This window comes from Trachypithecus francoisi, unplaced genomic scaffold, assembly GCF_009764315.1.
Source record: "Trachypithecus francoisi isolate TF-2019V2 unplaced genomic scaffold, Tfra_2.0 Lachesis_group4, whole genome shotgun sequence".
In the NCBI taxonomy this organism is placed as follows: Eukaryota; Metazoa; Chordata; class Mammalia; order Primates; family Cercopithecidae; genus Trachypithecus; species Trachypithecus francoisi.
The window spans coordinates 104489143-104503920 of record NW_022681469.1 but is presented as its reverse complement, the minus strand read 5'-3'; the positions used below and the strand labels follow the sequence as shown (position 1 = coordinate 104503920).

Genomic DNA, 14778 nt, shown 5'->3' with positions numbered 1-14778 from the left:
TTAATTGTGTCATTCATTGCTGGATCCATTTGAATTGAATCCTGAGGATTCAAATCCCCTCACGTTGCATAAGGCCCTTAGTGACCAGCCCAGACTTTCCATTCCTTGAGCCTTCCACGCTGGTGCTCACCTCCAAACCTCAGCTTGAGTTGATCTCTGCTCTTTTTACACTTGTCTCTTGGCTCTCTCCCAAGAGGCGTCTTGATCTTGGAAGGTCAGATGAAGAGCCCTATCTGTGTTCCTAGAGCAACATGCCTACCCTTAGCAGAGCATCTGCTACCCAGATCATGTTATTCCACTCAAAATCTGCAATGACTTTCCATCTCACTCAGTGGAAAAAAATCAGAGGCCTCATTAGTATTGCCTGCTGAGCTTGCCCGGATTTCCACGGGGTACCATGAGTTTATGTATAAATGCCAGCTTTTTCCTACCCAAACCAGTGTTATCAAGCAGTTCTATTGTGTGTCAATCCCTTCCCAACTACAAACTGCACATCTGGCAATACATTGTAGTACTAATTTTTAGCAACAATGAGAATTTTGATACCAGTAATATAAGTCTCTTTAGTAGGGAATAATCAGAAAAATATAAGAATAAATGTTAGGGATGGAAAGAGTAGAAATGAAGAAACATGGAGAAAGAGAGATTTGGGACACGTGTAAATTGGGCAGATACAGACAGATTTCAGAGGCAGGGATTAGAGACTCAACTACCCCATAACTATCAATTCAAAAGGACATTAAACATATAAATGGTGGATCAGACACTAGACAAAAACATGTCTTTAAATGCACGTGATGGTTACTTTAACTGATAAAAGTAGTTCACAGAAACTGCTGGAAAGAGGGGGCTTGAAAAGACGGTAAATAGGAATCAGTAAAGCGAACCCCTTGAATATTAATGTAACCCAATATTATTTAAGATTTGAGTGCTAACTCTGTGCTACGCATGGTGTTAAGAGTGGGGATACAGGTGGGGTGCAGTGGCTTACGCCTGTAATCCCAGCACTTTGGGAGGCCGAGGCAGGCGGATCACCTGAGGTTGGGAGTTCAAGACCAGCCAGACTAACATGGAGAAACCCTGTCTACTAAAAATACAAAATTAGCCAGGTGTGGTGGCGCATGCCTGTAATGCCAGCTACATGGGAGGCGGAGGCAGGAGAATCTCTTGAACCTGGGAGGCAGAGGATGCAGTGAGCCAAGATTGCACCATTGCACTCCAGTCTGGGCAACAAGAGCGAAATTCCATCTCAAAAAAAGAAAAAGAAAAAAGAGTGGTGATGCAGCATGGGTAAGATTGCCAGGATGTTTTGCTCGGGGTGGAGGGGCATATGTACATGTGTGTGCGTGTGTGCACATTCCCCGCATAATGACTTATCAGTCAGTAATGCACCACACAGACGACAGTGGCCCTGTAACAGTATAATACCATATTGTTACTGTACCTTTCCTATGTTTAGATATGGTTAGATACACAAATACTTACCATTGCGTTACAGTTGCCTACAGGATTCATTCAGTATAGTAACATGCCATACAGGTTTGTAGCCTAGAGCAACAGGCCATACCACATAACCTAGGTGTGCAGTAGGCTCTACCATGCAGGTTTGTGTGAGTGCACTCTATGATGTTCACAGGATGACAAAATCACCTAACAATGTATATGCTTCAGAACATATCCCCTTTGTTAATCAACATATCACTGTATATATGTGCATATACACACACACGTACATATATTTTACATATTTGTGTATGTGCACACACACACACACACGCACACACTTCTCATTATTTTCTAGACCCAGAGCCTCCTGGCTGGTCTCCAAAACTGGACTCTCATCTCTCCTTCAAATGATCGTTTTTAAAGTGCTAATTGACTCCTCTATCCCAAAATGCTTCAATGGCCCACCAGTCTCTACCGAATCAAGGAATTCAGCCATACTGTCCCAAGATATCTTTCCTTGGCCAGTTGGAGCCTCATTCCAGCTGCTCTGGGTTTATCCTGTGTCTCTTCTTTCCCACTTCCAAGCCCGTGCTCAGGCCACCTCCTCTTCTGGGGATGCCCCACACCCAGCTCTGCCATATCTGCCAAACCTTTCATCTCCCTGTGAAGCTCCTGACATCAAATACAGTTTACTTTAGAAAATGTATTTTTTGAACTTTCTCAACTAAACTTTTCCTTGTGTGATCTGCTTTTCCACTGCCGAGGCACATCGTTTTTAATTCTCTGCAGCACTGCTCGTATCTTGCCCAGTATTATAGCCTCTACATATTGGTCTTGCTCCTTATTTTTGAGTGCAAAAACTAAGCCACTCCACTTTCTCTTACCAGTGAATCCAGTTAAAAAAAAAACTGTGGGAGCAACCTATCAGTATTTGTTGACATGAACTCTATAGAAACCTTAGTCTCTGGATCTTTGACTCTGCTTCCCCTGACATTTATCTGCTCCCACAAAGCAAGCAGGTATGGGAAGAGAAGTGATTGTTTTTTGAGGTCACATTTCAGCCCTGATTCTTCCTAATGTCTTCACCCTTTTTATCCTTTGGCCACTGTGTCCCTAGAGATGTGAATTCAATTCCACACCATTCTCTCCTTTTCAATGATGCCAATATTCTCAGGCTTCTAAGACTAACTTTTAAATTATGAGAAAATTTGACCTTCAAACCTAAGTTGGAACTAGAAAGAACAATCTCATGAACTCAAAAGAAAAAAAAAGGGGAGGGGGCTAGAGTCAGGAGTCAAGGGCATGGCACCAGGAATAACTAATAAATAATACATAGTTGTAACAGTGTCAGGTTTCATATCTTCTATTTCTTCTAGACAAAAAGTACTATCAAAAAGAAACATGTCCCTGCCCGGCAGATTAATATCCAAACTAATGAAATAACATTACTGTTGTTATTTCCAACTCGTCGTGCTGCTGGCCCTCGGGCTCTGTTAAGGGCTTCTCCCCATTCATCCAGGCTCGAAACCTCAAAGGTCCCTATGGCTCCTTCTTCTCTTTCTCATTTGAAATAATCAATCTTTTACAGAGGCCCGGCTCCTTCTCTCTACTTAAGAGTGCACACAGCAGTGACTTTGGCATTTGGGTAAGGGAATTAACAAGAGGGCTGCAACATGCAATGGGTGACAATGACAATAGCAATAATAAAAAGAAACGGGAAGGCATTTGTATGTGCCAGGCACTGTCCCAACCGCTTTGCATGTATTAATTCATTTCAAAGGCCCTGAACAACCCTATCATGTAGGTACTAGTTATGAGTATTATGTCCAGTCTACAGATGAGGCACAAGGGTGAAGCAGACCATCCACTGCTACCAAGTACAGAGCTGAGCAGTGAGTCCAGGCAAGTTTGACTCTCTTCATCACAACACAGCCTCTTATACCCAGCAAATACAAGACAGACCTGCAGCTGGGAGGAGGATGGAGTGGTCCCACTGCTCTCTGGCTCAAAGACAGGGTAGATGTTGCCTTGCAAGCAGTGTGAGAGCCAGAGCAGGAAGGAGTGGGCAGGAAAGGGGCATCAGAGAAGAAAAAGGGAGGATGGGTTGAAACAGACACTGAGTGGAGTGTTGAAGAAGGCTGGGGCCAAAGGAGCTAAGTGCTAGGCTTTTGCCAGAGCCAGAAAGGACGGCCAAGGCTGAATGACAGGCTCTGAGAAGAGCCTGATGAGTGCATTAAATGCCAGCAGCCACCTTGGCAGGGGGACTGAGAGGACTTAAAATGGAAAGTGCACAGAGTAACCCTATGCTGTATGGCTGATACCCTCAACTGTAAAGAAGCTGTACCTGAAACTCCTTTGTCAGGTAACAGAGAACCTCTTATGGGCCAGCCCTGCTGATCCACCACTCTCTTCTGATTGTTGGGCCTCTTCTCTCCTTGCTTGTCTCCCTATTGGCTGCAGGGCAACAGGGTCTTTGGCATATGGCCTCCCTTTGTTGACTCTAAAATAATAGTGGTTATGAACACTACTCACATATGAAAGGAGACAAAGGTAACAAAAATAAGCAAGGGAAAATTCCAAAATTTCTAGAAAGTTCAAGATGTTTCCACAGTACTGTCTGTTATAGAAGATAATGTAAGTGAATCTAGACTTCCTTTTCTTTTTTTTGAGACAGAGTCTTGCTCTATCATGCAGGCTGGAGTGCAGTGGCATGACTTTGGTTTACTGCAACCTCCACCTCTCCGGTTCAAGCAATTCTCCTGCCTCAGCCTCCCAAGTAGCTGGGATTACATGCATATGCCATCACGCCTGGCTAATTTTTGTGTTTTTAGTAGACACAGGGTTTCACCATGTTGGCCAGGCTGGTCTTGAACTCCTGACCTCAGATGATCCGCCTGCCTCAGCCTCCCAAACGGCTAGGATTACAGGCATGAGCCACCACGCCCAGCCTAGACTTCCTTTTCTTACTGTCAGTTTCTAGGACCTTTGCATGACAAGTCCAGACACCTCTGGGTCCAGACTTGGATTGAATCCTAGAGAAACAATGACTCACAGCTAGCCCAAGGACAGTACTGAAAGGGTCTCATTGCTGGATTTGACGGAATTCTCATCCATTACAGAACCTTCTTCCAAATCTCTCTGGGTTGGGCCCCTAGGTCACCAGACCGGGCTGCTGAGCATATGTGTTCTATAACTGTGTCATCCCTGGGCCTCACTCCAGTTCTAGGCCCTGTCAATGAAGAGTAGAGGCCTTTCCTTCCCCATCTGCACCCAACAAGTCCTTCTTTGGTTTGCAGTGATCCTCCATACCCCTAGTGTCTCTGTGGTTCATGCACTTAACATTCTTGGCTCTTCTCTGAGCCACTTCTTCCTGCTAGTTGCACTGCCAAAGCATATTTATCCACTCATTATTAAGAAGGCAGTGTGGTACAGTGGAAAGAGCTGAGTTCAGGGTTCAGTTCCTCAATTTACTATTCTGTTCTGGCTATCTGCATTTCAGGAAGCATCTGGGTCCAGTCTGCCAGTGGCCAAGTGTGCTTGGTGGAGTAAGTCACCCCTAAAGACACCCGAGACAGCCCCTCTTTGCAGTTAAAAATGAGGGCTCCAGAGTCCCATCACCTTGGCTGGGATTCTTGGTCCACCATTTATTGTGGCAAAACTTAGGCAGGTTACTTGACTTTTGAAGCCTCAGTTTCCTCATCTATAAAATTTGGGAGAGAGTAATAACTACCACATAAGCTGTAGTGCAGATTAAAGGAGGTAATCCCTATAATGAGCTTAAAACAGAGCTTTGCACCTGGTAATTACTCAATAAATGTTAGCTGTTAATATCAGTTCCCTCTAATAATTTCCAGCAGACTCCACCTTTTCCTGTTTTAAAGCTTGCATTCCCTGGAATAAAGCCAGAGATCCAATAAAAAGAAATCCCCAGATGACAGCTGTGTAGCAGGTCTAGAAAACAGCCAGTTTAAATTAGAAAAGAATGGAACACATTCTGAGCAAGAGAACGTCTAAGAAACTGGGTGATACTGGGCATCAAGGGAAGAAAGAATATGGTTCCCTTTCCCCAACCACTCGTAAAAATAAAGAGAATCTGAAATGTGGGAAAAAGAGAAAATTGGCCAAGAAAGACATTGATTCTGAATAACTTAATAGAGTAAGAAATGAGTTACCATATCTTAACCCATTAAAACGTTGAGAGTATTTCGGTCACAAAGAGATAGAAATGCAAGCATACAATCTTATTTGTTTCCTTACAGACAGTATTTGTTCTTCATAATCCTAAAAGTATTGTCTTTCAGAGATTTTCAACTTTTAGAGACATTTGTAGAGAAAAAGCAGGAAACACTGAATATGATTACACAACTGAAGGCAAACGTTATCCTTAGCTATGAAGAACTGACAGAGTCCAGCAATATGTAGAAATAATAATAAACTACAACTAAGTGGGGCTTATTCTGGGAATACAATATAATAAAATCTGGTCCAAAATCAATCAATAAAATCCACCATATTAATAGTCTAAAGAAGAAAAATCACATGATCACATCAATTGATATAGAAAAAGCATCTGACAAAATTCAACATCCATTCATGATAAAAACTCTCAGCAAACTAGGAATAAAAGGGAACTTCAACAACCTGATTAAAAAAAAAACTATAGCTAACATTACACTTAGCGGTAAAACATTTTCTCCCGAGATCAGGAACAAAGCAGGGACGTTCACTCTCACCACTCTTACTGACCATCATAACGGAAATTCTAGCAAGTGCAAATAAATGGCATAACAGATTGGAAAGGAGGAAATGAAAGTTGTACCTCTTCTCAGAAAACATTATTTTCTATGTAGGAAACTCCTAGAACTGATAAGTGAGTTTAGCCAGGTCATAAGGTACCAGGTCAGTACACAAAACTATATTCTGTACCAGCAAAAAACTGGAAATCAAAATTTTAAAAATATCTTAAAATAGCTCCAAGTACAAAGGAAATACTTATGTATAAATCTAACAAAACACGCACAGCATATGGATTCTTAAAACCAAAAAAATGCTAATGAAAGAAAGCAGACCTAAATAAATGAAGAGAGATGCTATGTTCATGAATTGGATAACTCAACATAGGAAAGACATCAGTTCTTCCCAGGTTAATCTGTAAATTCAATGCAATTCCAATCAAAATCCTAGTAAGATTTTAAAATAGACATAGACATACTAACTGTAAAATTTATATAGAAAGGCGAAGGAACTAGAATCATCAAAACGATTTTGCAAAAGAAGAGTAAAGTTGGATAACTCACATTACCTGATTTTAGGACTTCCTATAAACTACAATAATCAAGATGGTATGGTCTGGTTATGATAGAGAAATAGAGATGTATGTTCATATGAAAACTTATGCATGAATGTTTAGATCAACCTTATTCATAATAGATCAAAACTGAAAACAACCAAAATGTCCTTCAGGAGGTGAATGGATTAATAAGCTGAGGACTACTACCCAGCAACGGAATAATAATGATAATAAAGGAAGAGCAGTGGCTGCCATGGATTAGGGGTGGAAGGAAGGTGTAATTACAAATGGGTGGCACGATGGAGTTTTGAGGGGTGATGGAATTGCACTGTGTCCTGACGGTGGTGGTAGTTACATAAATCTATGCATTTGTTGCAATTTACATAGTTGTTACCCTCCCCTGCAAAAGTCAGTCTTACTATATGTTAATTTCAAAATAAATACATAAAAACAAACAAAATTAAAAATATAGTTGAGAAAAATTGGGACATGGAAGATAGAAAAGAGATGTAGCAAAGGGGAGAGACACCACAACCTCATTTCACAAAACAGAGGGTGAAAGAATGCTGTCAAAAGCTGACCAAAAGCAACAGAGGCTTCAGTGTATTATTTAAAGTTACAAAGGTAACCACAAACGGAAGTAAAAATAGTGCCACAAGGACAAAAAAAATTAGGAGGAAGGTGGGGAGGAAGAGAAGAGGGGTGATTCAAGGAAGCTAAATCCTCATCACTCATAGTAGCGAGTCAACAGATGATGGCTCAGTGTGATAAATAAAGAAATAACAGGGTTGGCATATTGTTTAGAGATTGCAACTTAAACTCAACACACTGCAATAAGCTTATTATCTCTCCTACTCCCTGGCCAAAACAGTGAGCCCCATTAACAGACACAAACTACACTTGCAACGTTGCTCCTTTCACTACCGTCTTTGCACAGCTCATTTTTAAACCATGGACACATAAAAATTTGATATGCCCACTGGGCCACTTGCTCAGTTCTAATTTCTTTTCATTTGCAGGACAGAGTTGATCATATATCCCCAGGCCAACAAATGACCAGGCCTTTACCAGCCCAAGTGACTATCCTTGCTGACTATCCCATGTCTCATTGACCTTTTATCATTTCTCGGCCCTACAGTATCTTTTATCATATGAGAAAGTTTAGACATCCGGAAACAACCATGTCTGACATTTTCCCTAGGAAAAAGAAGGAGCATCTCCCCCAGCCTCATCTTGAACTCAAATTGAGTTGTCTAATGGTCTAGTGTGTGTGTGTGTGTGTGTGGCCTTCACAGAATAAGGTAAGTGGGCCAGGACGTGCTGCCAGTAAGGAAGCTAAATGAATGTGTTCTGGGAAGAACATGACCCCTGAATTATATGCCCCAGAGGACCCATGGACACCATGGAGTGTTAGAAAGACCTCCCCTCCCATGTCAGCAACCATGCCAGGCCTTCCTGCCACTGCATGGCTGAATTACTGCAAAACACTTCCAGATAAATCTTCCCCAAACGCCATCAGTCCCTCTTCTGAGGAAGAATGGACAATGGCTCTGTCTGACTCAAATATATCTTTTCCATGAAATATGTTCTGAAAACTCTAGTGAATCTTTCTTCATTTACCTGATTTTTCCCAAATAACGATGACAACAACATCAGTGTCCTATAATTGCAAACATTTGCAGCTTATAAGTCTGTCGCTAGATATGATGACATGTGAGTCTCCCAACAACCCTGAGGGGTAAATGTCAGTTCCTTCATTTTTCACCACATAAGCTCAGTGACCCTGCACACCGGGCATTTTCAATCCGTATTTGTTTGACTTTCTTCTTCTATGAATCACAACCATTCTGGTCTAAGTTCTCTATAAAAACAGACTCAGGCTGCTGCTCTTTAGAGGACAAATATCCATAATAAAGAAACAATAAACAGGCAATATATTAATAAATAAATAAATGGCAAATAGAAGGTAGTATAAACTACTAAGCTAACAGGTCACAGCAAAGAGAAAACAAAGGAAAGGAGACAGGAAGGCAGGATTAAGACTGTGCAGTACCCCGCCACCACCCCTTTGCCCTGTATATTTAAGAAAAATCTCTCTTGTAAAGTTACATTTCTTTTCCTAGGAAAATATTTGTTACGTCCATATGTTCATGGACAAAAGGTCAAATATAAGCAAATATAGTAAATAAGTGCTTCCATACCACAATTTGCAAGTAAAGTATAAACTCTTCCATTCCCCCCAGAATCACCAAACTGAGGGTATTGCTCCGACTCACACAACAAACATTCACTGAGAATCTCCTATGGGCAGGGACAGAGTAGGGGGAATCCAGACACTTCTATATATTACTTCCATGGTGACGCTCAGGAATGAGCTGAAACACCTAGAATCTACTCGGTCTACCTCTGGGCTTTGCTGGCATTTATGCGACATAGATAAGTCATTTAAGAATAAGCTGAGTGTGCAGCCCCAGGCCTGCATTTCCAACTGGCTGCTGAACATCTCCATGTAAATATCCCACTAGTACCTCAATCTTAACACATCCAAAACCAAACTCATAATCTCTGCCCCATCCCCACCCCTCCCCGCCATGCACAAACACACTCCTGGGCACCTCTTACTCCTCTCCTGATACGGAGCTCAATAATATCTTTCAAGTCAACCAGACCTAAAAGCAACAATTGCCTGTATCAATAATTTGTCAATTTTACCACCTATCAACCCCGCCTCCTCATGTATCTCTGATTCCTACCATCCTTTCTAGTTCTACTACAATTTCTTGTTTTCACTCTCTTTACTTCTCACCCATACCACTTAAACTATGGCTCCAATCTTAGCCATGGGAGTAGATCATCCTCCAGGGGTTATCTTAGTCTGTTTGTGTTGCTATAAAGGAATACCTGAGCCTGGATAATTTATGAAGAAAAGAGAGGTTTATTTGGCTTACAGTCCTGCAGGCTGTGCAAGAAGCACGGTGCTAGCATCTGCTTCTGGTGGGGGCTTCAGGCTGATTCCACTTATGGTAGAAGGCAAAGTGGAGCCAGTGTGTCCAGATCACATAGTAAGAGAGGCAAGAAGAGAGACAGGGGGAGGCATCAGGTTCTTTTTAACAATTAGCTTTGGAGGGAACTAATACAGCAAGAACGAACTCATGGGGAGCTATCCCCATGACCCAGCCACCATCCATCAGGCCCCACCTCCAGCACTGGGGATCACATTTCACAATGAGGCTTGGGGAGACAAGTATCCAGACTATAGTAGGTGTATAAGTGGAAGTGGGAGGTTTGACAGTCATGGATTTAAATGGTCCCCTAATGGGACCTTTGCTTTCAAAACTTTTCCTTACAAACTTTCATGTTGTTTCTCCAATTTGATTCTCTAGATACAGATCAGACATCCACAGACTTAGGTCAAAATTCACTAAGCATGGAGTTGAAGGCCTTCCAGAATCCGACCACAGTCCATGTTTCTACCCACCCACACACTATAAATGCCAGCCACACATGCCTATACAGTTGATGTCTGTCCTGTCCACACAGTTGGTGTCTCAAGGCCAATTCTCAGGCATTCCCTCTACCTGACACAGCCTTCTCCAATTCTGTTTATTGAAATCACACTCAGCTTCCAAGGCCCAGCTACGAAGGCTCTCTCAGGGAGCCCTAAATTAATCTGAGTCAGAATTAACTATTCCCTTCTGTGCATTTCCACTCTTATAAACTTATGTAAAATGGCCATGCATTTTAACAGTTTAACCCAGACAAGCTGTATCAGCTAGGGCTTCCAGAGTCCTTGAGATTGAGAGGAAACTGGCTCAGACCTCCTGCTTGACGCCCTTAGGAAGTACAACGCCTGCCAAGGACTTCTGCAGTTTCAGGGGAGCTTGTGTCTCAGGGTCATATTTGCTTCCAGGTTCCCACTTTCATACATCCTGTCTCTGCTGTATTCCTCATGCCTCAGAAATGCAGCACAGAACCTTCTGGGATAGTCCCCACACCCAAATAAAGCAAAGAAACCCCAAAACACTCACATAAAGCATTCCTGATAAGCACAGTAGATGTTATGGAAATGTGTTAGAGAACAGAAAGGCTCTCCCTCCCAAGCCTCATCAACACCCTCACACTGGGCACTGGGCATCCCTGGCCCTCAAATGGCCTTTGATCTTCCCAACATGGAATGTCACCTGGTCCAGCGATCCTTTACTCCTGAACCTCAAACCAGTGTTCTGGATCTTCTCTCTCAGCTCCCTGCTCAACCGTCTTCTCCCTCTGCCCAGCCTCTTATGCGTGGAGCGAATTCTTCCCCTTGTCTCATGTGGTGTGCTTTATCCATTCTTACCACTACCTTGTTCCTGCTCTCAAGTTCCAGCCCTACCCCCATAGTTTATGAAGATATTTCCCCGAAGACAGCTCCCCGAAGAAGTGCCAGCTGCAGATATCCTAGTTTCACATCTTGACATGTATCTGTCTTCCCCAAGGAAGTTCCTTGAGGCAGGAATTTTGTCTCAATCAACCCTGCCGGTACTGAGCATAATGTCTTAAACATAACAAGCACTCTTAAAACTTCATTAAAATAAAATAGGTTCTTCAATGTGAAAAATACAGTGGGAGCTGAAAATAAAAACAAGTATTTTTGTCATGAGAATCACAGAAGGGGCCCGCTGGTATAATTGAAGTGTGACTCATACAATATACCCTCCTTAATGACACTCTTTGTATATTAATAAAATGGGGCCACCTCAAACTCTCCCTGAAAAATACAGTAGCATCTGTTTAAGTGAATGCCAGCAATTCTAAAAAGGAGCAGAAAAAAGTGGAAGGTCACGACAGCTGCAATGAATCAAAATAAAAATGTAGGCTTTCATTGTTCTTAATTATCATCGAAAAGTCTTTATGGCAATTATGACAGGCAGAGAATTCTGCTTAATGGAATAGACCAGCTAGTGGAGGAAGTACATTGTAACAGAATAAGGGGGTTATATTTTTAGTTCACTTCTCTCGACTGTATTTTTGTCTTGCACCTCCTAAAATTAGGCCTGCTGATTGAGGCTATATGTAATGAGAGTGGTGTGGGCTGATGTAACCATTGCTCTGAACCTAAGATATATCCCTATATACTGTCCTTCTTTTGTGCTGATGAGTCTCTGCCTCCTTGGTGTTTCAGTGAAGTTAACCCACACCCTATGGAAGAGGCTACAGCCTTGTTGAGAGTGGGGTGAGGGGAGAAGCCATTTAAAGATCACGAAGCATCTGGAAGTCACAAGACTCTGAGGAATAGAATATCAATGTAGTTTAACAAACATCATCAACTGCCTTTGATGTGTCAGCTACTATTCTGATCTCTAGTATATTCCATTTCACTTTAAGAACCAAAAATACTTGTACTGGCAGAAAATACGGCTATGTAATACGAGAAAATATGGCTATGTAATGTGACTGTAAGACACCATAAAAATTAATACATAAACATTGTAAAGAAATCACATTAAAATGCCAATAATCTCTGGTACTCACTCTGTTCATTTTGAGTAACAATAGGTTCATGCTGCAACAACCATGAAAAGGAGAGTTTTAAAGATGATGAATCTTTAAAAAATACAGAATGTAAGTCTTGATGTGCACAGTGGGAGAGGCTATGCATGAGTGGGGGCAGTGGGTGTACAGGAACTCTCTGTACTTTTTGTTCAGTTTTGCTATGAACCTAAAACGCTCTAAAAAAGTCCATTTAAAAATTAAATCACATATACACACAGAGATATATTCAATGTTTACACAGAATAGTTTAAAGAAAATCATACTGTTAAAGCTCCACAGTCACCAACGTCCCTGGGAGAAGTCACTGGGTAGAAGGTGGGAGAATGTGGAAACCCCAGGTAACACTAACGGCCAACAGCAGCTGGGCCACAGGAAGCAGAGCTCTGAAAAGTGTGTCTTCTCCTTGAAATGGTGGACCTCTGCACTGAGCTTTCTGGTTTATTTTGTCAAAAAATAAATCTGTAGAAAAAAAAGATCTGTAGAAGCCAAGTACCATGGAAAGGGTGTAGGAAAACTCTGCAGGAGAATTTTTTAAATCACTGTCTCAACTTTTTGTGGAATGAGTTGGGGCATAATCTACTAAAAATCAAGAAAAATAAATTCATCGATTTATATTTTCCAAAAGAATCAGGGACATATTGCCATGATTCTTTTTAAGAGAAATGACTTAGTTTATCTTCTGAAATGCCAGATTATGGGGGAGCAAAGTTTAACTACCCTATGTTGCAGGTTGGGGACAAGGTGAGGTGAAGGAGGTAGTTAGGGTGCAAGGTGAGGGAGGTGTGTGAGTACCCAGTGAGCGCCCCAGCACTGTCTGCTCTGTGCTTCACGCTGGTGAGGAGGGCAGCCATTTTTCACCCGATCCCTTAATCACCAAGGTCTCTTATCACCCAGTTCCCCCAAGCCTACATTCTTTGCTACAGTGAATATATATTACATCCTATTATCTCTTCATATGTCTTATCTGAGGGCAGAGACAAATAAGGCTCCACTGATTTGGGTCTCCCACAGCTTAGCACAGTGATTTGCAAAAAGCAGACATTAGAGTAACTTGTGCCTATTGACTGATGGATTTTGAGATTTGCTAATAAAATATGACAAAAGTGAAAAAATATTTATTCCTTAAACTTTCCATGTTGCCCAGAAGGTTCTTACATGACATGTATTCTACCCCACCAACCTTCTGTCTAAGGGTATCATCCCATTTTTGATGAAAAGTCATTGATCTGACAAGGTAAAATCAATAAAAATAAATAAATAAGAATGATAATAAAATGCAAGTTCGGTTTTTAAAGAGATAACTAGAAAGTTTTTTTTGGTCTTTCTTCTGAGACAGGGTCACATTCTGTCGCCCAGGCTAGTGTGCAGTGGCAAGATCACAGCTCACGGCAGGCTCAAGCAATCCTCCTGCTTTAGACTCCTGTGTAGCTGGGACAACAGACACCATGTCTCCATGCTCAGCTAATTTTTTTTTTTTTTTAATTTTTGTAGAGACCAGATCTCATTTTGTTGCTCATGCTATTCTCGAACTCCCAGGCTCAAGCAATCCTCCAGCCTTGGTTTCCCAAAGTGCTGGGATTACAGGTGTGAGACACTGTGCCTGGCCTGAAGATTTTTACTTCTCAGAATTTTAAAGTAAGAAGGAAACTTAAAGTACTTACTACATATGACCAATATTTAGGAGGAAATACCATAGTTTTTAAGGATAGATTAGGGAGATATACAACAGGGAACAGAATGCAAAGGCATGAACAAAGGAAGAAGAAAAGCTATGTATAAAAACCCCTATATATATGAATAAAGGTGGGAGATATGTAGGGTGGGGTAGGTTTACAATGGAAAAGGAGAGAATAGCAAAGTCTGTGAAGAAGAGAGCTATGTCTCTGTCTATAGTCCTATCTACGTACATACATATATATCTAAGAAACACAACAGTCATGTTGAGAGACATAGAGTTGCCAGATACAACACAGAATTCACAGTTAAATCTGAATTTCAGATAAACAACAAATAACTGATTTAGTGTGAGTTTGCTACACACTTATACGAAAACAATTATATGTCATCTAATTGAAATTCAAGTTTAACAGGGTGTCCTGTACTTTGATTTGGTCACTCTAGCAACAGAAACAAAGTAATAAAGGGACAGGAGAGTGAGAAAAAATGGAGATAAAGAAAGGGCAGGAATGAAATGATTTGTAAAAGGTGGGTTAACATTCACTTCTTGTGGTTTCTTTGGTACATGTTTGCAACTATCAGCCTACACTAAGACCCCCTGAGGCTAACACTGGGTCTGCTCATCCACTCCAGCCATAACTGAGCCCCATCACTCCAGCACGAATCAATGAGAACAACAGTGGCCCCCAAAAGGGAGCCAACAGCTGCTGCACGGCATGCGAGACGGACAATTTACTTTGTGATTACTGAAAGACTGTCCTATAATGAATGCCGAGACCATCCAAGGTTGCAAGGAATTGACACAATTCTCCATATAAGCTTCTAGAAATAGC

General features: G+C 41.6%; 1 protein-coding gene across 1 annotated transcript in view; it reads right to left on the bottom strand.

Moving 5' to 3' along the window:
- The window catches only part of WIPF3 (WAS/WASL interacting protein family member 3), a 60395-nt gene extending 47276 nt beyond the window's left edge, over positions 1-13119 (bottom strand). The window contains 2 exon segments of the mRNA XM_033192113.1: positions 10918-11038; positions 13061-13119. Coding sequence (XP_033048004.1) covers positions 10918-11038; positions 13061-13119 — 180 coding nt within the window.
- Positions 13120-14778: the final 1659 nt, after the last annotated feature.